The sequence below is a fragment of the Myotis davidii genome, unplaced genomic scaffold (assembly GCF_000327345.1).
Source record: "Myotis davidii unplaced genomic scaffold, ASM32734v1 scaffold27, whole genome shotgun sequence".
NCBI lineage: Eukaryota > Metazoa > Chordata > Mammalia > Chiroptera > Vespertilionidae > Myotis > Myotis davidii.
The window spans coordinates 502,177-524,991 of NW_006297821.1; the positions used below are offsets into that span (position 1 = coordinate 502,177).

General features: G+C 45.7%; 1 protein-coding gene across 1 annotated transcript in view; it reads right to left on the reverse strand.

Moving 5' to 3' along the window:
- Positions 1–643: 643 nt before the first annotated feature.
- TSHZ2 (teashirt zinc finger homeobox 2) overlaps positions 644–22,815 on the reverse strand; it is a 430,695-nt gene continuing 408,523 nt past the window's right edge. Inside the window, exon 3 of the mRNA XM_006773617.2 lies at positions 644–3,107. Within this exon, the coding sequence (XP_006773680.1) occupies positions 3,106–3,107 (2 nt within the window). The 3' untranslated portion in view covers positions 644–3,105. The remainder of the gene's footprint in view (positions 3,108–22,815) is intronic.

Below are 22,815 nucleotides of genomic sequence, written 5' to 3' on the forward strand. Positions count from 1 at the left end.
ACTAAGAATTGTTGGATGAAGTTGCTGAATACATTGTGTTTCCTGTTCTGCCCTGTGTCCCCAGTGTTTTGTAACAGGTTGTAAAATGTGGCAAAATACATAAAACTTAATTATTTATACAGTTTTATCAATGGACACTTCCTTTTGCAGCTGGTCGGTGGCCTTAGCTAGAAAGAGGGAGGGGGAAGGAAAGGCAACCTCCCCCCTCCCCCACTGATACCAGGGGCAGTGGCCGGATGGAGATTCTTGAGTGTAATTTGCATGTCATCTTCCTTTCCATTTCCCAAGTCCCGGCTGATCAGAACTACATTTATTCACAGAGAGGAGAAGAATGGTATGAATGCAGAGACAAACATTCTCCTGAGTTCATGCTATTTAGTTTTTCCCTCCAGAAAGGAGTTTTAGAAGCTTCGCAGGGCTTGCCAAATGAAGACAGGCTGAGTCTCTAGGAATATACTCAGAATTGTGTGTATTTCACAGCGCGAGCCCAGATCTGTTTCCTAAGAACATTAGCAGCTGTCCCTCAGCAGTGACATTTACGGTTACCAAGCGACGATTCATGAGTCTTACCAAATTTATCAATATTTTTGTCTCTCGCCTCCCACCCCACCCCTCCATAGAAATTGCACTAACAAAACTGTATGGATTATATGTTGAAGCAGATGATTTATTTTTTTTCTTAGAAGGGAGACTATTTCCACGGAGCTGAGAACTGCATTGTTCCCCTCCACCCACCCCCTGGTTGGAACAAGAGCTCAAGATTTTGCTTTTGGACGTTGCGGCAGAATCTGAATTATGAAACTTTATCGAATACCCCTGGGTTGGAGCAGGCAATTTTGCACAGCTTCAAGAACCTCCATGCTAATGCACTGATTTCCCTTTAATAGAATTTCGTTGTCGAAGGACAGGGCTCAGTAGAGTCCACCCTTCAATCTTAACCCATCCAAAGACTGTTCCTTTCCGGTTGAGCTCCATTCATTTCTGGTTGAATAGGTTAAGCAAAGACAGACCTCGCTGTTCTCAATTCACTTTATGATCCTCCCATCATAAAAAATAATATCAGCACCTTGCTTTTCATGTCAGAACTACATTTGAGCCGCTATTTCCTATGCCCATGAGTAAATCCCATAAAAGCCGCCCCGTTGTACTGTTGTGATTTTTCCTTGTGGGTGATTGATTGATGGATGAGTGCTGACACCTCAATGAAGCTATTTCGACTGCCATCTCAATCCGATGATGTGAGGGCTGTATTTTCTGTCCATGCCTCATTACTTCAGAATGACATTCCTGGAACTTCATTTACTTTTTCCCTCCTTCCCCGAAGCGCCATATTTTTCCCCATCTAGGTTATGCATGCCATAAAAAAAGCAATTTGCTATTATATGTGGCATAAGGGCAACACTTTCCCTAGGAGGTAAATAAGAAGTTTTTTTTTTTTTTTTAAATCCCAATGTTGAATTTAGGGATCATGTCAAAAGTTCCAAAAACAATTCAACAGGCAGCCTCCATGAGAAATGGTGAAGAGGATATATTTGGTTTCATTTTGTGGGTGTTGAGATTTTTTTGGTGTGTGATAACCTTGGTCATTAAAGCAACAACAAAAATATTCCTTCTGTTTCAAAATCATCTAGTTCTTTGTGTTGTGCCAAGAATCGCCTATTGCTGAGTAGCAGGTTGCAACACAATCCAGCCTTAGTTGTCCTTTGAGAATAAGGAAATTCACTGTTTAAATGCAATGATGGATTTCTCTATTAGTGCTTGCTTTCCGTTGTATAGAAAAGGCTCAACTCGAGTAAACAGATCTACCCCCTGCATTTCCAGAGTGTGCACTAGGTATGCAAGACTTTTAATATTAAAACACACTCGTAGCTTTTCCAAGTTGACGCAAGACCTGATTTTAATCTGTGTAATACAGTATTCCTGTTAATAATAACGTATAATTAAGACATCCGTTAAAAATCCATAACGTTAATTTAATGGAGAAAATCTAATACAGTTCTATTGGAATTTTTACGTTAAATTAACTTTAACGGGCTTTTAATGGATGTCTTAATTAGATCTCATTATTAACGGGAATATTCCACAAATTAAAATTGGGCCCTCAAAGTTTTAATGAAAAAAGTTGCAGAAACACATTTAAAACGGACACCCTATTTCATGCTCTCCGTTGCTTCTGAAGCCGAGCTCGCCTCAGAGCCATAAACAACGTCCTGCCGGAGAGATGGCGGGCCAGGCTGCGGCTGAACTTCCCAGCCGGCCGTGACCTCGGCTTCTTGCTTCCTCTCGGAGCGGGCCTCGCACCGAGCTCCCCCTTCTCCCCATCTGCAGGCTCCTCCGACAGTGGCACAGGCTTAAAACTAATATTGTTTAACCCAGTGAAGGTGACGACCGTAGAGATGCCCACACTGCGTGGGAACACGTCTCCGGCAGCCACACGGTTAAGCCTGGCTGTTTGAACAGCTCTCACAGAAGACGAACATTGTTCGGAGGTTTCCTTGGCTCAAAGTCTGGTTTAACTTAATAATTCTTCCACTTTGCGGTGATGAATGGCTCCCCAGTGCAGGGGCAGGACTGGGCAATCCAGGTGCAACCGTAATTGTTGCTCCGAACAGAAACATTTCCTTAGACAAACGCTCCCAGGGGGGTTATAAATAGGAAACGGACATTACCCGGAGAAGCCGGCTTCCCAGCGGCCACAGCTCGTGCAGCCCACTTGGACATGAAGCTATGGAGACTTCGACTCCCCCCACCACCCTTTCCCGTCAAGTGTTACAAACGGACAAAATAAGTCCATCGGTGTTCTCGGGCGTGATTTTTCTTCGGGGGCACTTTGTTTCCTCGTGACAGTGAAAAGGGGGCCACGGAGACGAGACGGCCCCACTGCAGTTTATCAATGAAAATCTAATATCGTCCATAAGCAGAGAAGTGGAAATCAATACTTCATTACCAAATTGTTAGTGCGGATGAAGAGAAATGGCTGGGCGGGTTTTTTGGGCAATCTTCCGAGAGCAGGGCGCCAGGAGTTCAATGTCAGAAGCGGGGGTGGTGCAACCCAGGGCTCCGCGTGAGGGGATCCAGGCTGGAGAGCTGGAACTAAGGCATTTGTCCTGTAATGGGAACCAGAACAACAACAAAAAGGTGTGTTATTTTCTGAGGGATAGCTCGGGTGGTTATTTCCCCAGGTAGTCAAATTGCCCACTGAGACCAGTGCATTGGTATTAATGTTCTGTGCAGAGTCCTAGTTAGGTCTGGTCTAGGGTATGCTATAACCTGTTGATGGAATACAGAAATGAAGAGCCAATTTAGGGAAAAAAATTAAAATATAATGTAGGGAAGAGATATTTGTACATCATCTTCACAGTATTATTCACAACTAGAGGCCCAGTGCATGAAATTTGTGCATGGGGGAGGTGTCCCTTAGCCCAGCTTGCACCCTCTCCAATCTGGGACCCCTTGGGGGATGTTCGACTGCCAGTTTAGGCCTGATCCCTGTCCCTAAACCGGCAGTCCAACATCCCTCTCACAATCTGGGACTGCTGGCTCCTAACCGCTTGCTTGCTGGTCTGCCTGACTACCCCTAACTGCTTCTGCCTGCCAGCCTGATTACCCCTTAACCGCTTCCCTGCTGGCCTGATTGATGCCGAACTGCTCCCTTGCCAGCCCAATCGCTCCAAACTGCCCTCCCCTGCTGGCCTGTTCGCCCCCCACTGCCCTCCCCTGCAAGCCTGGTCACACCCAACTGCCCTCCCCTGCTGGCCTGCTCGTCCCCAACTGCCCCACTGCTGGCCTGCTCGCCCCATGCAGCCTGCTGTTTGATCGTTACTGTTACTGTGACAGTGTCCCAGACAATTTGCATATTTCTCTATTATTAGTATACATAGCCAAGGGGTGGAAGCAACCCAAATGCTCATCAACAGATGCCTGGATAGACGAAATGTGGTCTAGTCGTCCAATGGAATATTATTCAGCCTCAGAAAGGAAGGGCATTCTGACACATTCGATGACATGGATGGACCTTGAGGACATTGTGTTAAGTGAAAATAACGCAGTTGTAAAATGACAAATACAGTATGCTTTTAATGATCTGAGCTACCTAGTGTCGTTAAACTCAGAGAAACACAAAACAGAAGGTGGATTCCAGGAGCTCTGGGGAAAGGAGGGATGGAGACTTATTTAATGGGGATAGAGCTTTAGTTTTATAAGATGAAAAAGTTCTAGAGATGGATGGTGATGATGGCTGTACAATAATATACACTTAAAAATGATTAACATGATAAAGTTTATGTTATATGCATTTAGCCACACTTTAAAATAAAGATACTTTGTGTGATTTTTGCATTATAAAACATTTTGAAAAATAAAATATTTAACCTCACATGGCCTCACTACCCAGAGAGAGCTCCTACTTACATTCTGCTATATTTTCTTCTAGTGTTTTCTTTGTGCATTTTTCTTTTGTTAATCCTCCCCTGAGGTTATTTTTTTTCCATTGATTTTTCAAAGAGTGGAAGGGAGGAAGGAGAGTGGGAGAGAGAGAGAAACATCAATGTGAGAGACGTGTGCCCCGACTGGGGCTGGGATTGAACCTGCAACCCAAGAACGTGCCCTTGACCGGGAATCCAACTGGCAACCCTTCAGTGTGTGGGCCGACACTCTAACCATAGGCCAGAGCTGTCTACATTTTTTGTTGGGCTTACATAGTTGTAAGTACCCACTGTGTAATATTTCTCTCTGTATTTTTCCACTTGCAAGTATCATTGTGAACACCCACATGGCTTCTATAACCATTCTCTAATGGTGGACATTTAACTTGCTTCCAATTTTATTTAGTGATATATAACATTGTGATGAACAACTTTGGTTTAAAGCCTTTCAGTATGTTGTCTTTTCATAAGCTTAAATTCCCGAGTGTGAAATTCCCAAGTCAAAAGATAGGACCCTTTTCCAGATGGGTACTAGACTTACCATGGTGATCATTTCATAGGTTATGTAAAATGCTAATCACATGTGAAACTAATATAATATTATATGTCAACAGCACTTGAATAATAAAAAACATATTTTAAAAAGGGACCATTTTTTTTTTTTTTGTGGTGGGAGGTGCTGCTTAAAGTGTGCTTTGCTATGGGAGGTTACTGAAGTGAATTTTTTTCAGATATGTGCTATTTGGATTACTGTAAAAATGCATATATTTTCCACTAGCCCCATCTAGGCGGTGTTCCTTGCTTATATCTTGTTATCTAGTGCAGTGATTTTCAACCGGTGTGCCTGCCAGAATTTTTAAAATATGCAATACCGACCTTTTCCCCCTTTATATTGTCAAATAAAAACATGACAACAGCCAACACATCCATAGCCGAGTGGTGTGAATGCCTTGTCTTGAACCATACATATAATGGACATATAATGGAGTTGTATCTTATCAGTCACATTGGATAGTTGGTTAATTCTTGATTCCAGAAATCCCTATATACAAATATAGGCACCTGATTTTTTAAAAAAGTCACTTTAGAGCACAATGGGTAGGCAATTATTACTACTATTATTTTTTGTAAATCAATCAAAATCATACTTTTCTTTGTCAGATGGGCAAAAAATATAGTAATAAATTTTTTGGTGTGCTGCAGAATTTTAGTGTTTATGTGTGCCCTGAGATGAAAAAGACTGAAAATCAATGATTTAGTGATAGTGATCATTTAGTGAGAAACATGTTGAACCTATATATAATTAATATTTGGGGAAATTTCCATGTTTCTAGTAGAAGAATAAAGACAAGTTGAAGTTCATATGACACCTGATGTATGTAGAAAAATTATGTGCAAAATAGTCATAACAGGCAATATAAACAATCCCTTGGTAAGGAATGTATGACTACAATACTGGCAACCAGTTCCTCTGTACCTACCAAATGCCAGGTACTTTCCACATGATACCCCTAACCCTTGAAACAATGTCAAAGTACAAATAGGAAAAAAGGTCTCAGAGAGGTTAGTGACTTGTCCACGGGCCCACAGCGGAGGATGACTTAACATTTAGGCCTCTCCCTTGGGGGTCCCCATCCTCTCTTCAGACACCTCCCTATCTAATCACAGGGAGTTGAGAGATCACCATCAGTGGAAGGCGTCACTCTCTTTGACGCCAGGTCTGTGTTTCAGAGGCAAAAGCTAGCTGCCTTTCCTCTGACTTGGTTGGAACCCATGGCGGGTCTGGGACCCTGAAGGAGAAAGTTTATGTGGTTGGAGGAAGAGACAGGGGTCGAAGAAAGAGAAAGAAAGCAGAGGCCAGAATTTGCAAGGACATCAGAAGGTCAGAGGAGGGAGGGAAGGAAAGAGGACATGAATGACAAAGCCGATCTTCCCTAGAGAACAGAGTGCCTTCCATTGTACAACGGGACGAAGTCTTGGTGTGGCTTCATGTGAGGTCTGTTGGAAGCCCTCGCTCTCGCCTCCCTGACCATGATATTAATGTGGAACCAGTTTTACAGAACCTCCTTTCATCGATCACTCTCTTGAACCTGTAAAAGATCTGATCAACACTCAAACGTTTCTGTCTGGGTTTCTCTTAGGGCAAAGTTTGTGTTCTGGGAGGGGAGCAAGGAGAAAGAAAGTCATAATTTTATTATCTTATAGTCCCCTTCTCGGAAATCACAATACACCTTAGCATATTAAAGACTGAGAAATGCTGCAATTAAAACCCAACCCGACCAAACACAACATGTGTTCATGTAACACAGGGCTCCCCAGATTGGTTTGGTAACCCCTTCCTTCCCTGCAAAGCGCTCTCTCATATACCTGAGTGCCATTTCTGAAAAACACCTTAATGACAGACTCTTGTACAGAAAACAAGGAAGCCGAGAGTTCTGAAGATCTCAGTCTCTGATCATTGACTCAAATTGCTGGCTTTTTTGAGTCTCGGTGTGAAAGGGCCCTTTGTAGTGACCACGTGACATTTCCCGAGTTTGTCCTATGCTTTCCATACTCAGCCCAAGCCTGAGTGTCAGCTTCACAGCGTCTGCACTTCCCAGCGAGGACATGGGCATCAGAGGGGTGAGCCCGTGGTCACCCGGCGGGTAAGTGGGAGAAGGGTATTCGGATTCTGGGTTTTTTTTTGTCTCTTCAATCACTGCTTTTTATATTGCCTGTGATGGCTTGGTGTATTATAGTGTTAAATGCTGGCATTATTAATAAAGGAAAGTCATTTCCCCAAGAATATCTGTGTAGTTACTCAGTTAAATTCCAGATCCATGTGTCTTCTGTTCAGACCTGGCTATGGCATTATTTCCATCTGAGAGACCTCCTCATATCCCACCACGTAATGGATTCTTCTGGAAGGTCAGTGCTGCTGTACCAGAGGAGAATGGTACACAGGACACCTGCATTTTGGACCATGTTGGGACAATATACCCTTTCTTATTATTCTTTATTTTAAAAGAAGAAAAACCTATTTTTCTTTAGGTCTAAAGAGGGAACTCTGGCAGAAAATTAAAACTAGAAAACCCAGGAGAGGAGACAGAACTAGCCTTTGTATTCCTTGCTTTCAGAGGAATCCCGTGGAGTGGGTTCAGAGAGAGAAAGCAGAGACCTGGGTTGCCTCGCAAACGGCGGAGGTCACGCTTCGCTGCTACACGGGGTTGCCCCTCTTTTTTCTAATATGTTGAGCGACTCCTCTACGAATACAACAGAAATAAATAAAAAATTTAATTACATATCTACAGAGTCGTTGGCAATGTTCATTAAGTGGAGTCTGTGAGGGAGAGCCAGGCGCGAAGATGTAATTATTTTGTATTAATTACAGAGCCACCAACAGATGCACGGGATTATATATGCTTTAATTTGGCGCTGCTAGAATGGTTAATCCCTCTGGCAAGTCATTTTGGCTGGCTCTTCACCCTCCTTGGCCTTGCTCAGGCCCCTGCCCTCTTCTTTCCCCACTCCGCACCCTCTGCTCAGAGCGGCATCTTGTCCCGGGGTGTTTTGTGACTGCTCCCCCTGTGGGCACCACCAGCACTGGATGCTTAGGGGCTGGGGGTGGGACCCCTGGGCAATGTGGGGGACGGTTTCTTACAGGGCGGTCTGTCCCTCATTCTCTGCCAGAAATCTCTCGGCAGGTCCGGGTTTCTCCACTGTTGACATCTTGGGCCGTACAATTCCTGTTGTGGGAGTGTCCTGTGCATTGGGGCTTTTTAGCAGCACCCTGGCCTCTACCTACCGATTCCAGTGCCATCTCCCTTACCTGGAGCGCGATAACGCCATAAGCCAAAATATCTCTGGGCATTGCCAGTGGTCCGAGCTGGGAGTAGGGGGGAGGGGAGAGCGGGGGAGGGGGGGCACAAAATCATCACAGGCTCAGAACTGCTGACAGAGGTGGAAAATGTTTTCAATCTGAGCCTAGAACTCAACTCCATTTTGCATATAAACCCCCAGTCGTTTCTGCACAATTGCACACACACTGCACTGTCCTGAAGTAAAGCTACCCAGCCAGACAAGAGAAACTGTGTTTGGTTTGGAATTTCAGTGGGAGTTGCTTGTCCTTTTAGAAAAGCCGGTCGCCTGTGCCACGGCTGCTGGTGATAGATGAGATGCCGATTCCACAGCCCCCAGATGATCTGCGGGTGTCGCCGACAGGTTCCCGGGGAATCCGCACACAGGAGCACACGTCGGGCTCCCTCATTATTCCTCCCAGGACCTCGTCCCTGAGTGCGGGCCACTCGCCCTGCTGATTCAGCATCTGCATGGGAGCAGAGTGCCCAGGTGACGCCTGGCACGGTCAAGTGTGAGGAGTCCTGTTCTAGTGAAGTTCTGTGACCGAAGCCTTCCCTTTCTCTCTTACTGTACAGTCACAGCACACGATGGGTTCTTTTTGAAAGGATGTGCATAGGCTGGTCATGTGATCAATGAATGCCGTTTCAGGATAGTAAAGGGGAAATTATGGAGCCTTTGTCTGCAAATGGCCACACGGGTCTGCAAAGGGCCAGGACCCCTGCTCGACACAAGCCCTTTCTAGGCAGCGCTGTGACGTGGAATATCCGCATGCTGAGGCCTGTGAGTCCCTGATCTGTGCATCCAACTGGCTTCCTGACATCTCCACGTGGGCGTCTCACAAGGTAACTTTTTCAAAAGCGGGGCGTTTGAGTCCCCCGCCCCAGCCTGTCCTCTCCAACATTTCTATTCACAGGGAATGAAACCTTACACCGCCCAGTTGTTGTGGCCAGAAAGTTGGGTCATCCTTAACACCTACTCATAAAATTCCTCAGCAAACTCGCTTTCCGCTTTCCGTTTCCACCCGCAGCGCCCCAGTTCAAGCCTGTGCGCATTGTCCCCAGTGCCTGTCGTAACCGCCCATTGGGCCCCTGACTGCACGCTGTGGCCAGTCCATCATGCTCCATATGGCAAACTAAGTGAGCTTATGAAAACTTACAGCAGAGTGAGGCGGTCACTCCCCATTTCCTCCCTGCTGACCCTTCAGTGACCTATTCTGCGCTTAGAAAGAAACCCCTTGTTTTTCCAGAACTTTCCTCTTGCTCTGGCCTTGCCACTGCTCTCACCTCACCTGGGTCTCTGCCCTTGTTGAAATGTCCCAAGAACACTGGCCTTCTGACGGCTCCTGAAACAGGCCTCAGAGTCTTTGCAGTGCCATTCCCTCCACCTAGAATGCCATTCCACCCATTCTTTGCTCAGCTAGCAACTTCTCATCCTTAAAGTCCTAGTGGAATTGTCACTTCCTCGGAAAAGTCTGCTCTTACCCATTGGACTTGAGTAAGTTCTTTAAAAAAAATAATATTGCACATTTATGTTGTCCTTATGGGACTTTTTGCAGATGCAAGTAACTGTTGGTTTAGCACCTGCCTCCTGCACTGGCTTGTAAACCCCAGAGAGGTGGGGACCGTGTGTCTTCCCATCCAGCAGGTATCCGGGCACATAAGCCAGTGTCTGGCACACAGCAGGTACTTGACAAACACTTGTTGAGTGAGTGAAGCCCTGAAGACAATAATTCAAAGTTATCTATTCCAATGTGGAAATTTTTAAAAAGCATTTATTACTAAAGAAATAACAGAATAAAGAAAAAGATTTACCTGGAATGCTTAGTTGTCTAATCCTATCAGAGCCAACTTAGAATATGTAATGGGAAAAGAGAAGAGACTAGAACCATCTGTCTGGTACTTTAAACTCCAAAGAATGATTTATTCTGCCATTTTGAAGCCATTTACATTAAAAAAAAATTTTTTTTCAATCCTCACCCGAGGATACGTTTATTGATTTCAGAGAGAGAAGAAGGGAAAGGGGGTGGGGGTGGGGGAGAGAAACAGCAATGTGAGAGAGAAACATCAATCAGGTACCTCCTGTACTGGGGATCAAACCTGAAACCTAGGTATGTGCCCTGACAGGGAATAGAACCTGCAACCTTTTGGTGTACAGGAGGAGAGGAGAGGACAGAAGAGGAGAGCAGAGGAAAGGAGAGGAGAGGAAGGGAGAGGAGAGGAGAGGAGAGGAGGTGAGAGGAGAGGAAGGGAGAGGAGAGGAGAGGAGAGGAGGTGAGAGGAGAGGAAGGGAGAGGAGAGGAGCCACCTGGCCAGGGCAGCAACTTACAATTTTTCAAAGAGCATTCTTTGGAAATAGGTTGGGTAAGTAATAGGAGCATGAAGATAAAGGGGTGAGGCTAAGAGAGTTTAAACAATGTGCCCCATGATGATTAAGTGATGGGTCAGGACGCCCGACTCCTTATTTAGGACTTCTTAAAACGGAAATAAAGAGAGTGAGATATAAATGCTGGACATATAGAAAATGCATCATTAAAAAAAGACTGTGACAAGGAAGCAAAGTGGGAATGGAGACGAGTGATTTTTAACCGTGTAATCCTGGGAGAAACCTACAGGTAATATTTTTCCAAATTGATTTTACAATTTGAAAATCCAAATGGGCTTACCTACATTGCTGAATTTCATCATTAGTGTTTCTCCTAATTGTTCCTAAGAGAAATCTCTGTGTGCAGAAACCCTTAAACTTAGGTTGAATTCCAATCCTCAGAATGAATAAAATCATTGGTTAAATGTAGGGAATACTTTTTGTACACTCGATGTGGCTTCATGTGAGTAGGCAGGTAATATTTTACAATGCTATCTAGAATATCTGCCATTTCTTAATTCCTTTCTTCCCTGCAGTTTTTCTGTCACTGAACATAGACTCATTGCTCTTGGAGAGGGAGGTCACAAAATAAACAGAATAGAACAAAAACGGCTGGGTTCCTGAATGGTGAGAGAGGCTTTTTCTTTCTTATATCGAACCTCAAAGAGGTTGAGTCAATGATAGAACTTACAAGTTATAGACCCGTAACATCCACAAATGTTAATTGTAGACCCAACGCATATGAGCTATTTCTATTAATCATTTCAACCACCCAAAGGGATATCCAATATTACAGAGGACAAAACTGAGGTTTAGATCGTTGAAGTGACTCATCCAAGGTGCAATGACAGTAAGTGGAACTGAATATTCTTACAATTAATTGGAATATACATTTTCTACATTTCAGAGCCTTTACTCTTGAGAGCTTGTTTGGGAGTTCTAGCAGGAGAGCGCAGCTACTCGTATATCCTTGACCGAAGACGGGTCCTCTCTTGGGGGAAAGGTCGTCCTCTTTGACCCAGTGTGCAGCTTCGGGAGGGACGCACGGGGATGGTGAGGGAGGAGGGGACAGCCGCCTAGCCAGCCAGATCAGCCGAATCAACCCTGATGATCTATGGGGTGACAGATGTTGCAGCCAGGTCGCCTTCACATCCCAGAGCTTTTACTCTTAACTACTAAGCGAACTGTTGCTGATGTCAGAGCTGGACCGAGGAGACCACCAATTCTTTGTCAAGGGTGGTGTTTGATTAGATCCTTGAAGACTAGGAGGCAATACTATTATTGATCTTGATCGTCTTCTTTTTGGAACATTTAAGTACGATGGCATGCAGGTGGTAATGGACACACTGGGAAATCTCAACTCCCGAACTTCCTCTTTTAAAGCACAACTTGTGATACATCTGCCGAATGTCTCAAATGCATGATCTGTGCTTCAGGACACAGCCCAGAGCCACCTGCCTGCAGCTCTGAAGCTGGTGGAGAGATTTCCTGTGGTCAGTCCCGAGCACAGCCAACATCTAAGCTGACTCCAGCCTCACCACCAACTCAAGGCTAACGGAGCGGGCGGATTGGAAGAAATGAAGCAAATAAGTTCCCTTTTTGTCGAGTTAATGGGCAGCCACAGAAATGGTTTACAATCTCATCACCACCATGACCAAGACACATGTAAAATGGTTGTTGGCTGACACTAGCAGAAACGGGGTGACATCTTGGAGAACAACATCAATGTCGGGAAGACCTGAGAATGGTGCACATGCTGTCATTCATGTCATCGGTGTCCTGTGTGTCAGCCTAGAAGTTTCCAATGGCAGAGAAAATGTTTTCCGTAGCACATGCTCTTCAACTTCAGGCTCCCCAAGTAGTTAGGAAACAGGAATGAGAGAAATGGCTGAGGGTTTGCCCTATGGAAATCTCTTGACAACTAATGATGGGATCGTGAAGTCTTAACTGCCGAACAGTTATCCCAATTACACCCAGAAGGACGTCAATCTAAATGAGAGTGGTAAGGGCATTCTCCTCGCCCTCCCTTCAGCCAGTGTTCAACACGAAGCTCATCTCTGTGTGCGGCTTTGACAAAGCATGGATTGAATAATTATTGAGAAGGGATGGAGCCCAGTGCTAAATAACATACACACACACACACACACACGCAGAAAGGAATGGTTTTAATTTTTAAAAATATTTGGTTTTACCATGGGAACCTCCTATTGTCTTTTTTGCACTCTACAATATCACAAAGGTTATGCAAGGTGTTTCTGCCAGACATTACATACCAGGAAAGCCTTGCGTATTTATAAATCCCTATAGAAAAGCTAAGTCTTGGGATGGCTCATGTGTCCATTTTTGCTTGCACTACTAGGAAGCTCACAGTCAAATTTTTGGCTCGACTTTAGTAACTGTGTGTCATCTGAAGGCCCTAGTCCAGCCGTGGGCAAACTATGGCCCGCGGGCCGGATCCGGCCTGTTCGGCTGTTCTATCCGGCCCGCGGAGCCGAAAGAGCGGCGGGTTCTCTTGCTCTCCCCTCCGCTCCTTCACCAGCAGCAGTGTTAACATGGCAACGTCGGGAAACACGGCCGCAGCTCCTTCTTCTGAGTCCAGTTTAAGAACCCATTGTGGCCCTCGAGTCAAAAAGTTTGCCCTAGAAGAGAGCCTATACCCTCTGGATTCTCTTCAGATTCCCTCTAGTTTCCTTTGACATATTTGTTGAGAGTTTGCCTCTGCCATTTATTTACTTGCTGTGTGACATTGAGGGAAATGACTTACCCCCTCTGAACCTGTTTCCAAATCTTCCAAATCAGAACAATAATAGTACCTTCCACAATGGTGCCTGGTGACAAAATATACTCAATATAATGTAGATTTAAAAAGTGATTTTCTTTTCTTTCATGAATTCATTGCATTGCATGCAATATAGTCCCTTAAAAGTGCTGCGGAATAAGATGTAGAATAAAAAAATACATATATAAAATTCTACTTATGTGTGAGAAGTAAGTAATCATTAGGTCTTGGAAAATGGATTATTCCTTCTTTCTGGAAATTTAAAAAAGTAAGTAGTAGAAGAGAGGCTCTTTAGTTCGTACATTAGCCAGTGTTGAAAACAGTTGTCAATTTGGATGTGAAGCTAAGGAAAGTTTTTCCTTTTTATAAATAAGAAAAGGGTAAAATGGCATCTCAAACATTTGCTGTGACTATTAAGAAGAAAGCAGGAGGCAGTCCCAGTACCTACCGCTTTTCTAAGTGCTCATTGTAGCTCTGCGCTCTACAGTAATGCCTGAGACAGGGCCCCATTGTCCCTATCTGTTGATGAGAAAACAGAGGTTTGAACTGGTTAAGAAACTGAATAGAGGTCAGAGAGTTAGCAAGTGGTAGAGCCAGCGTTTCCACTCAGATATGTGGCCTGGAAGCTCCTTCTCCAGCCCGTACTCACTGCTGTCCATGGAACTAACCAGCATGTTCTAAGGCACATTTCTCAGCAGAGCTAGATAATGCCACACGAGAAGCACTGAAAAACGGCCCAGCTGTTCTGTCCCTTCAAAAGGAAAGTTAACCGGGTGGCAAGGCTCAGAACAGCACTCTGGCCAGGAACAGGGAGCGCGCCCACGGCGGTGCCATCGTGATGTCATGGCTACCAGGCGGCAGTTCTCCCACACGCTGTTTCCGGGGCCTGGCCGTGGAAGAGAGATTCCCCTGCACCCATTTTTATTGAGCCACATTCATATACTCCAAAGGCACTTAAATTGTTTGAAAGAGGTCTAGATACTGGCAAACACCTCCATAAACAACCCGGACAGCTTAAAGTCCAAACGCCAACCACATGATTCACAATGGAACCCGTCTTCCCTAAGTGGAGCTGGCAGCCGAGTGTTATTTATTACAACTACGTACAACCACCGGGCGTCACTGCGTGGGCACCGCGCGGACTCACTGCTGCCTGCGTGTGAGCTGCTGGTGTCCAGGAGGAACTGCATGCCTTCCAAGTGCGGAAAATCAACAGGCAGAGGGTGGTGGTTTTGTTTTGTTTTGTTTTTACCACCGTGATTATGTGTCGAAGGCCCCTGCGGCAGCCCGGTTTGTGGTGCGTCCACCCTGGGAAAGGGGTTGGCATGGGGACGCGTGCTAAGAGGAAGAGCCACTTTCTAAGAAAAGCCTCCTTTGTTTCAATGACGTGTCATTCATTGGGTGCCTACCCTTGGCTGAAGCTCGACTGCTGCTCTTTTCATTCTTATAATAATCCCCAAAGGTAACCCTTCCGAATCCCCCTTTTCGGGGGTCAGGAAAATAACGGATAGAGATTTAAGGAACAGGACCAAGGTCACATGCCTGGCAAGGGACAGACTAGAATTTGAAACCAGTTTTCTGTTATCAAAGTGCCATATTGTTTCCTAATAACAACTATGACCCTTTGCCAATTTGATTGCTGGTAATAATTCCCAACCCCCGCAATAGATTGGGAAAATGTGAGTTAGTGTTGCCTCTTTAGAAGAAGGACGGAGGTCAGGAGGGTGAACTGTCCCACTGCCCACACCATTTCCTAGAGGAGCTGGAAGGAAACCAAGGTTGGTTGGGATCTCACACTGAGTTTTGAGTTTCATCTGACTCCACCAGCACTCCCCAAAGTACATTGGGAAAGTTCAAATCCCTTGAGATGCTCTAAGAAGAAAAGGTGTCCTTTTATTCATTTGTTTATGTCTAGCTCCTGGCCCCCTCACAGCCTTTGCAGCTGCTCTGCCCCTCGCCCAGAGGCCCCTCCCGTGGCCCTGCCTGGGTAATTCCTGCCCCGGTCATCCTCTGGCTAAAGTAGCACGTGCTCAGAAAGACCTTCACTTAGCCCAGGATTGAGACTGGGTCCCCGGCTGCCTATCTCTTACCCCAACTTATCATGAATGATACGGTGGCTTGTGTGAAGGCTGGTTTCCGGCTTTTCTCTCCCACTAGCTGTCAGGAGGTGACTGCTGAGTTCAGGTCTTCCAAGTGCCAGCCCATGGGTGTCACTTCGTGAAGACACTTGAGTTTTTCTTCATAGTTCATCCTTGCTCAACCTTTGTAGATCCACAGAAATGAAAATGAATGACCGCAGGGATCCTCCCTGAGCCAACCACCTGGCAGATGGCGATATGAAGGCCCAGACTTCACGTCCATTGGGTGACAATGGGAACACTTGTCATTTATCAACCCAGTATGTCCTTGAGCCTGGGCCCAGTGGTTAACCAATTGTATCTGATTTCATCCTCAGGACAGATGAGGAAACTGAGGCTCAGGGCTGTTAAGCAGCTTGCCCAAGTTCACAGCTATAAGTGGCACAGAGTAATCCGACTGTGCCTTCTGCCTCTGAGTGGGCTCCCCATGCTGACCTCAACCCACATTGGGCCACTCCAGGAGATTCTGCCTTAATTGTCTTGGGTAGGCCTGGAACTGGGTTTTTATATTTCCCAGGGGGTTCTAACTTAGTCTAGTTGCATCTCAGATAAAAACCTGAGCAACCGAATTTCCATACAAATAATTTGCACAAGACCTTCAAGTCCCTGGGGTTTGTGTATTGGTTTGCATTTCAGTAACAACTACAATCACTATCCTATATAATAAAAGGTAATATGCAAATTGACCCTCACACTGTGACACTGTCACAAGATGGCTGCACCCACAGTGGAGGTGGGGTTCCCGTAATGAGCTGTAACAGGCAATCCGCAGGGACCTGAGGATGCGTAGTGCCAGGCCAGGCGGGGGGAAACCTGAGGCCGCGCCCCGCCACCCAGTGAGGCTTGTTGGGGGACCTCAGGCTATGCCCCCCGCCTGGCAGGGCTTGACGGGGGACCTCAGGCTGAAATCCTCACCTGGCAGGGCTTGATGGGGGACATCAAGGTATGCCCCCCACCCTGGCACCAGCCCAGGGAACCTCAGGCCATTCCCCCTGCCTGGTGGGGCTTGACGGGGACCTCAGGTCATGCCCCCCACCCAGTGGGGCTTGATGGGGGATGTCAAGGTGTGCCCCCTGCCCTGGCCCAGGCAGAGGTACCTCAGGTTGTGCCCCCTGCCCGGCAGGGTTTGACAGGGGAAGCTGTAACGGGCAATGAGCAGGGACCTGAGGCTGCATAGTGTGGGGCTGGGTGGGGGGAAACCTGAGGCCATGTCTCCTGCCAAGCAAGGCTTGATGGGGGACCTCAGGTCATACTCCCCGCCTGGCAGGGCTTGTCGGGGGGCCTCAGGCCGAGACCCCCACCTGGCGGGGCTTGATGGGTGACATCAAGGTATGCCCCCCCGCCCTGGTGCCAGGCTGGGAGACCTGAGGCTGTGCCTCCCCTGCCCCAGCACCAGCCCAGGGAACCTCAGGCCATGCCCCCCACCCTGGCGCCAGGACGGGGGACCTCAAGTTGCGCCAACCACCCTGGTGCTGGGCCAGGGGACCTCAGGCTGCTTCCCCCACCCCGGACCAAGGGACCTCAGGCCGCGCTCCCCACCCCAGTGCCAGGGTACCTGAGGCTGCACCCCCTGCCCAGTGGGGCTTGACAGGGACCTCAAGGCATGCCCCTCACCCCAGCGTCAGGCCGGGGAACTCAGGCCGTGTCCCCTGCCCAACATCATTTTCATATACATTTTACTAATTTTCTTTCATCTCTGACACATCTATTATAGAGAAAGGGCAAATAGCAATATTAAAATATTTCCCCTAATTAATTCCTACTTAATGTGCATGAATTTCATGCACCAGGCCACTAGTTATTAAATAATGAGGCTTTGCCTTGTACCAGGCACTGTGTGAGGCCGGTGGGGGACAGAGAGGCCCCCACAACAAAGCAGAAGTGGGTATTTCCATTAAGACTTTTCTACAAAGGGTTCCCAGCTAATGGGAAGTGAAGGGATGGCCACCATGGCTGGTAAGAGGTGCAGCCAGGATTTGAACTTTCCTCTGCCCACTCCACCACCACCTTCACTAGATGCCTTGTACCAGGCACTGTGTGAGGCCGGTGGGGGACAGAGAGGCCCCCACAACAAAGCAGAAGTGGGTATTTCCATTAAGACTTTTCTACAAAGGGTTCCCAGCTAATGGGAAGTGAAGGGATGGCCACCATGGCTGGTAAGAGGTGCAGCCAGGATTTGAACTTTCCTCTGCCCACTCCACCACCACCTTCACTAGACTCCCCCTTCCCACCAGACCACACTGCCTTCTAGAGGCCTCTTCAGACTCTACTTGTGATTCTGCTTATGCACTGAAAAACACCGAAGCACGCTTGTTTTCTGGCAGGAACTCAAGGTTTTCTCCACCCCCAAATCAGAAACAACAATATATATTAAATGTCTCACTTATCAAGTTTACTATGAAATGTTCAGACCTTCTAAGTGCATCTATAAATGAAGCGGGAGGGGCCCTCTCATCTCTGTGTGAAGGAAGTTATGGAAAGCTTGTATGGAGAGGTATGGAGGGCTCCAGAGCCCCAAACTGCTCCCTCTGAGGCCAGGGGCAGGCCAGGCCGATGGTCATGAGAAGCAACTACTGAAGTTAAAGTAACAATACAAAAGCTTTGGTGATAACATGGAAGCCAGTGTTATGAACTGAATTGTGTCCCCCACAATTCATATGCCTCAGGATATGACTGGATTCGGGCATAGAGCCGTTAAAGAGATGGTTAAGTTAAGATGAGGCCATTAGGGTGGGCCCTAATCTGATCGGGCTGGTGTATTTATGAGAAGAGGAGATTAAAACACATGGAGGGAGACACCAGAATTCGCAGGAGCACAGGGGGAAGACCATGTGAGGACACAGAGAGAAAACGGCCTTCTGCAAACCAAGGAGAGAGGCCTCAGAGAAAACCAACGTTGCGGTGCCTTGATCTTGGACTCACCTTTTCCTCCACATTCTGGAAGGTGTATTCCACTCTGTTCTCTCCCATGCCCACCCTGCCTGTGGGGTATTATTAAGGTCACCCCAAAATAGAACAAAATGGAGGCCCAGCACATTTCCACAAAATCATCAAGCAATGTCATGGCCAATGCGGCGCCACAGCTCTGTTTTAGAATTTCACTTCGGGTAGGGTAGAAATGCTTTATCTTATGTGGAAAGGACATTGGAGCTTCCCAGGAACCGTGGACTGACTGAGAAGTGTTGCCTTAGGTATCAGTTCTCTTTCAGGACAGGAACTTTCAAAGAGCTTCTCAGAGGGAAAGGGGACAAATGCTTTGGGGGAGGAAGTTTCTAGACACTGATGCTTCCATCATTTTTATCTTATGCGGAAAGGACAGTGGAGCTTCCCAGGAACCGTGGACTGACAGAGAAGCGTTGCCTCAGGTATCAGTTCTCTTTCAGGACAGGAACTTTCAAAGAGCTTCTCAGAGGGAAAGGGGATGTGGAAACTTCCAGAAGGGGCAACCATGGGCATGTGAGTCTTTTGGGGTCTTCCTACCCTCATTTCAAGCAACAACTTCATTTCACCTCTTTGGTGTATATAAGGGCTCCGTATAAGATTGTATTTGAAAAATGTATTCAACTGTTTTCCAAAATTATTACTTCAATTTTATATACTGATGATGGGGTGATGACTAAGCCCAATGCCACTGGCCCAGGTGAGCCTGCAAGACTTTGGTTGTGCATTTTTTGGCTCTAGCCTTGTCATTGAACACAGCAATTTCTTTCAGCCAACATTGGGGCCAGTCACTGGGTAGTGTTTCAATACAGGGACACGGCAGGGAACACAACAGCTAGGACCTCTGCCTTCAGGGAGTTGGCATTGCAGAGGGAGAGAGGTATGCACAAATGCAAGACCATGGCAGTGAGCTATGTGCTCTGAGGATGGGAAAGCAGGATGGTGAAAAAGTGAGTGGATGGCATGTGAATATCAATGTGGCCATTTTGGGAAGGGCCCAGGGAAGGCCTCACTAGAAGGTGACATTGGTGCATAGAATTCAGGGGACACATGACCTTGGGTAGAAAGAAAATGACACCTTTAATTTCATTGACCTCTAAGTAAAATTCAGCATTTCCTTCACTTGTGAATGTAGACACAAAATCATAATAGTATTAGCAGCCTCCTGATTTATATGACCAATATTTTCATCAAAATGCTACAGATTTTTTGTCCCATTATAAACATCTTGCGATATCATGTACACTCATCATTACTTTGAAATTAGCTGTTAGCCTTAGTGTTGGGTATGCTATTTAATGTACAGAGTAGGGCTAAAGTAGGCTTATAATTGTGCATACGGGAAACAGAATTTATTATTGTTTTATGCTTTATTAATTATTGTATTATTTTTCATACAAACAATAACAAGCCTACTTTTGCCCCACCCTATATATAAAGAAATTCATATATTACTGTCACAAATTGGTATCTTTAATATTTGATAACTGTATTTCTGTGATTTTTTAAAATCCTGCATATTTTAATTTATGTCTTTAAAAGCATTACTCTTGAGAAGGCCTCCATGGGCCTCACTAGGTGTCCAAAGGAGTCTACAGCCAGAACTTTTGTGGCCTAAGGAAGAAAGGGCCTCTTCAATTAAATACTTCTTAACCTTGGACAAGCGTTGCGACAGAGTTGGGGAAGCCTGGAATTTCTTTTATTTTTTTAATCTGATATTTTTTTCATTGATTTCTAGAAAAAGTGGAAGGGAGAGGGAGGGGGGAGGGAAGAGAGAGAGAGAGAGAGAGAGAGAAACATCAACGTAAGGGAGACACATCAATTGCTTGCCTCCCACACTCACCCTAACTGGGGTTGGGGAAGCTGCAACTGAGGTATGGGCCATTGACTAGGAATCGAACCCATGACCCTTTGGTCCACGGGCCAACACTCTAACCACTGAGCAAAACCAGCCAAGGCAAAGCCTGGAATTTTGAGTAGCAGTTGTTACCAGGTTGTTCAAGAACAAAAGATAGATGACAGTATAAGCAAAAGTTTACATTTCTCTCTCTCTCTCTCTCTCTCTCTTTGTAAACACACAGTTGTTTATTTGTAGTTTCTGGAGAAAGGATATGTAGCTCTGACCAGATTCTCACAAAACTTCTTGACCCAGCACAAGTTCAGAGTCACTATTCTAGAAGGAGTCATCTCAGGATGGTGGTTCTGAATGTATGTTGGGTCAAGAACTGGCTGTAACTCAGGAAAAGTCTTAAATATCTAATGTAGCTACTGCTGGAGAGATCCATGTCTTTTTTTTTTTCCAAAATATATTTTATTGATTTTTTACAGTGAGGAAGGGAGAGGGATAGAGAGTTAGAAACATCGATGAGGAAGAAACATCGATCAGCTGCCTCCTGCACACCCCCTACTCGGTATGTGCCCGCAACCAAGGTACATGCCCTTGTCTGGAATCGAACCCAGGACCCTTCAGTCCACAGGCTAATACTCTATCCACTGAGCCAAACCGGTCAGGGCCCCATGTCTTTTTAAAAATATATTTTTATTGATTTCAGGGAGGAAGGGAGAGGGGGAAAGAGAGAGAAACATCAATGATGAGAATCATTGATTGGCTGCCTCCTGCATGCCCCACATTGGGGATCAAGCCTGCAACCTGGGAACGTACACTGACCATAATCAAACTGTGACCTCCTGGTTCATAAGTCGAACCTCAACCACTGAGCCACGCCAGCCAGGCTGGAGAAACCCATTTCTTCCAGCACCCCTACTCCACTCTGTTCTATTTCATACAATCCAAAGCCTCAAGTCTGTTCAAAACCAAGAAAATTTCATCCAAGAAGGTAAATAAGTGGCTACAAAAGTGTTTGTTTGAAGGATTCTGTCAATATCTGCTTTTATGTGAGGAGGGAGCGCCAGAGGCTCCCTGCGTTCATCTTCATTATCACATCAGTGACTCTTCCCCTCCTGGTTTTAAATTAAGATGCCCTGGACACTCTCCTTTCTTTCCTCTACTCCACACACACAATCACCCAGAAAGGCATTTTAATTAGACCTCCTCAATTATTAGAGCGCAGGGGAAAAAATTCATGGCTGGCCGGAAGGACCCCAAGCGAGGAAGAGAAAGGTAATCATTTAATTTGTTGTTGTTTCCATAAATCAGGGCCCAGTCATCAATTTCACCACATATTTGAGAGCACATGTTATTGACAATGTGTTCGTGGAGAAAAATGGAGTTTGCTGGCAAAGTTGTTCCATTTTCTAAAGATTAAATTGTTCATTGTACAGGCTGCCATCTGCCCTCCCTAGGAGAGATTTAGCTGTTGGCAGAGGCATTCAAAATCTAGAAGATAAAAGCTAAATTTCTTTTTCTTTTTTGCTATGCATAACCAAAGGTGAAGTCATTCATCCATCCATCCACCCATCCACCCAATATTTATCAAGTGTTTCTTTTGTGATGTCAGGTAGCTTGCAAGGAATGATCACACATAGCTGATGGGTGACCCCGTGGTCTTCATTCATGCCTAGGACGTCTGAAAGGCTGGCATTTTTGTCCCCCGACCCAACTTGTGTGCTACCAGGGGTCCAACAGAATTATGAAGAGAAAGACAAGTTTCTGAACACTCCCAGAACCTTCTAGTCTATGGAGGACAGCTAAGGCAGACATATTTAACAGCGGCACAACACAACACTTGCCGTGAGAAAAACAAAAAGGAGAGGCATAGCACATTTATGGGTAGAAGCTTCTTCGAAGAAACGAGTAGAAGAACTTGAAAGAACCATGGTATGTACCTTCATGTACATATTGCTCTTTTATACATACACTATCTTTCTGTAGGTGAAGTGATTAAGACCCAGAGAGATGAAGTAATTGGCTTATTATATGCTATGCACTATGCTGAGAGCTTTTACGTATTTCTTTATTTAATCCTTACTACAACTCTATGAGTTAGGTCCTTTGGAGAGGAAGACATGGAGGCAGAGAGCATCTCAACAACTTGCCCAAAGTATGGGAATCCCAGCTAGTATGGGAATCAAGAGCTCTCTGATTTTGGGGGCTATGTGTTTAACTGCTAGGTGGCCCTGTGCTCTAGGATTGCCCAGTGGGTACAAGTGGTTACTAATATAAAAAAGGCAGTTTGGGTAGAAAAAGACAAATACTATATGCTTTCACTTATACATGGAATCTAAAGAACAACATAAAATAAAAACAGACTCAGATACAGAGAACAGATTGATAGCTGTTGGAGGGGGAAGGGGCTTGAGGGGTTGGGTGGAAAAGCTGACGGGATTAAGTACAAATTGGTGATTACAGAATAGTCACAGAAATAGAAACTACAGT